The 3554-nt window shown below is 37.8% G+C and overlaps 1 protein-coding gene across 1 annotated transcript; it reads right to left on the minus strand.

Moving 5' to 3' along the window:
• On the minus strand, positions 1–3338 carry LOC109194566 (immunoglobulin lambda-1 light chain-like). The gene is made up of 4 exons (XM_025906272.1): positions 3233–3338; positions 2818–3137; positions 1101–1134; positions 1–396 (listed from the first exon to the last, which is right to left on the minus strand). Exons 1-4 carry the CDS (start codon positions 3270–3272, stop codon positions 74–76), a joined length of 717 nt encoding a protein of 238 aa, XP_025762057.1. The 5' UTR covers positions 3273–3338; the 3' UTR covers positions 1–73.
• Between the last annotated feature and the right edge of the window lie 216 nt (positions 3339–3554).

Below are 3554 nucleotides of genomic sequence, written 5' to 3' on the forward strand. Positions count from 1 at the left end.
ATGTAAAGACTGTAATGAGCAAACAGCACAAACAGTAAAGAAGCAGATTTTAAATGCACATTCTGGTCCTCGACTATTCAGTGGGACATTCTGACTTCTTGATGGTTTTCTCTGAAGTCTGTGAGCCCAAAGACACTTTACATGTATAAACCTTATCCATGTTCCAGTCTGATGGCTGGATGGTCAGAGAGCTGCTGATTTGGTAAGTCTGGTCTGGTCTCTGAACAGCAGTGCTGGTAGAGATCCCACTGCTCACTGGACTCCCACCAGCCAACCAGCTCACATCTGCAAAAGGCACAGACTGACTGGACAGACAGACCAGAGAAGCTGTGTTGGACTGGAGCTCAGCACTGGACGGAGGGAAGACTGTCAGGACAGGAGGAGGGAGGCTGGAGCCTGAAAATACATGAAGGATGTTCAGAAAACAACAAAAAAATAAATAAATAAATGAAAGGAAAGAAGGAAATTGGAAATGAAGTCATAAAACCAGAAGGAATCAAGAAGAGTCAATATGGAATAAACATAACATTTGTTATGAAGTTAGAAGAAAACAAAACTAATGTACAATACTAAAATATATGGATCCAACATATTGTTTGAATTTCTTTTTATATTTTTACCAAATAAAATATGATTAGTTACTGTTTAACTTTACATGTAAGATGTCTTTGATTTAATTCTGCAGGTTTCTGCATAACATGTCAGCTAATGTGGGTAATTTTCTTTCAAGAAAAGTGTACGGCCAGGTTCTAATCACTTCAAAGTAATTTTGAACTTTAGTAAAACTGTTAACTACTATTGAAGAAAGAGAAAACATGCCTATGTATGTTTTTGAAATGCCAACCTAAACATAAATTAAAAGCAATAAGAATGAAAAAACAGCATATTTCACACCATTTTCAGAGAAGTAGTTTGACACCATTTCACATTTTTTAAACATAAGTAATTCATGTCTCCTGTATATGAGACAACATGAAACTATTTCAGATTGTACAGAATCATAAACAATTATGCTGAACAAGAAACATATTGAATTAAGTAGTCATCAGCAGATTTTTGCAAAATCTCTGTTGTTTTATGATCAGTTAAACAGTACTTACCTGTCACAATCAGCTTGGTGCCTTGTCCGAATACCACAGTGATTCAGTTTGTATACATGGCTGTACAAAAACCTCCTGACTGTCACTGATGAGGGGAGAGGAACTGAAACATCCTGTAGAGACCAACTTTCACTGTCAACATCTCATTCACTTCATCTGTTTGTATTTTATAACTGTGTCTCTCTCTGTGTAGTCACGTTTGTTCCTTTATGTCACTTGTTTTGTGCAAGATTTAATAAAGTCCTCATTATTGGCCAGCATTAATCAGAGCTGTAATGTCTCTCAATAAGATTTTGGCCACAGTCTGCTTCACTATGAACCAGCTTTATTGGGAGAGTCTTCCAATGTCTAACAGGAACTCACTGCAGAGTCTCCTGTCTCTGCATGATTGATAATAGACTTGAAATCGGTGTTTGGTCAGGATTTAGATATTAATCTGTCTGAGGAGAATCCTGCTGAAAAGGCAGGTGAGCTGTGAGAATGATGAAATCTCAGAACTGAGGAGAAGAACCAGGAAGCTGTTTGTACCAGCTGACATAAAAGCTTTCAGCTTTTTGAGCAGGTTAAAGGTAAAAAAAAGAAAAAAAAAGAGAGAATTTAAAAAATGAGCAATACAATGTTTAATAAGATGATGATGAGGATGTAGAGTTAAATCTTTCTGAGGAGAATCTTGTTTCAAAGCTGGGTGAGCTGTCAGAATGGAGAAATCTTAGAACATACAGATGATCTTCTCCAGGAACTTGTTTATACCAGCTAACAGAATTCCTATCATCTCTCTCAATGTTGCAGTTGAGAACAGCTAGTTGAAAACTTATTTGTACTTGGTTACTTCCCACCTCTGGGGACAGAGAACCTGTTCCAAAGCCAAGTGAGCTGCCAGAATGACAAAACTGAGGAACCCCTCCAGGAACATGTTTAGACCATCTAACATAATTCAACCACCTGAAAACAACTTCTTGGCCTGGAGAAACCTTGTGGACAGCAGGTGTCTGGATAAACACTACCGCTGCATTAACATCTGCCAACAAACACAGAAAAACATGAGTGAAATGTCTTTCTCCAAAAAGATGGGCTATGAAACAGATGAGAAGAACGTCTTACACTTTAGAGAAGTGATGAGAGAGCAGACAGTCCCCAGCATGTTGTTAGTGTGAGGTGTAAACATCCTTTACTATTCAGCTGAGATGTGAAAACGATTGTAGAGAGAAGAGAAGCAACAGATAAAATTCAATTTAGGTACATTTTTACTTCATATGAAACATTTTTAAACCTCACTGTGTAACATTAACAGTATCTGTTTAGGCTGATTATTGTCATTTACTGCAGCTAGAATGTGACAGTTATCAGAGTTTTAGACAACCGTTTGTGAAATTGCTGTTATTTAAAAACACGCACATAATTGTGTTCATATATATATGGCAATTTGTGTTTTTGGTGGTCATCAAATTCCTCGATATTATATACTTTAAGTGATGATAGTTAAAATGTATCAAAAAGAGTAATTCAGTGTTTATTAATAGACTGTCTGAAGTTGTTGAGTTTTCAATGATGAACATTAAAATAAATTAAAAATAACAATAAACACACTATTTGAAGGTGGTGGGTTTACACTGAGTTTGTTGAATGGGTCTTTTGTCAGCATGTGAAAAAAAAAGAGCATCAAAAAGCAGAAGTAACAGTGGGGAGGTTTTTGTCACAGTGTAAATCACTGTGATACAACAGCATTGCTGTCCCATGTCTGACAGTAATAGACTGCAGAGTCTCCCTCCTCCACATTGTTGATGATCAAACGATAATCTGATGTTGACTGATGAGTGGATGTGAATTTTGGAGAGGAGAACCCAGAGCCATAGCCTGGAGAACTAGAGCTATGATAAAAATACAGCACAAACTGAGGAACTCCTCCTGGAATCTGTTTATACCAACGAGCAGCACTGCCAGTAACAGTCCCCAGGTTACAGTCCATGGTGGCTGTCTCTCCTTTCCTCACTGATAAAACAGGAGGTTTCTGTGTCAGCACCGTCACACCACTCACACCTGCAAACAACAAGAAGACATGGAGTCAAGAGAAACACACTACATATGAATCCAACACATAAGTACTAATCTGAAGTATAAATGAGGTTCCATACATGTTAGAGCAGTGACGAGAGCACAGAGAGTCACCAGCATGTTGTCACTGTGTGTTGAGAGCTGTGACTTAGAATGAGATTGCACTGCTTCTGTAGGAGGAGAGGAGGTGTGAACCATTAAATATGTGACAGAAAGTCAGAGAGACTGACAGGAGGAGGAGCTAAACCTGCATAGTTTGTGATGTTTTGGGTAATTTATGTTCAGTGGAGGGCAATTCTGTTTTTGTATTAATAAGTATTGGTAATTGTGATGTCTCACTCTTCTCCCTTAAAAATGTGCTGCTGCATTTTATTATGATAAATTGTTAGCTATGTCTCCTGG

The sequence above is a fragment of the Oreochromis niloticus genome, linkage group LG4 (genome assembly GCF_001858045.2).
Source record: "Oreochromis niloticus isolate F11D_XX linkage group LG4, O_niloticus_UMD_NMBU, whole genome shotgun sequence".
Lineage (NCBI taxonomy): Eukaryota > Metazoa > Chordata > Actinopteri > Cichliformes > Cichlidae > Oreochromis > Oreochromis niloticus.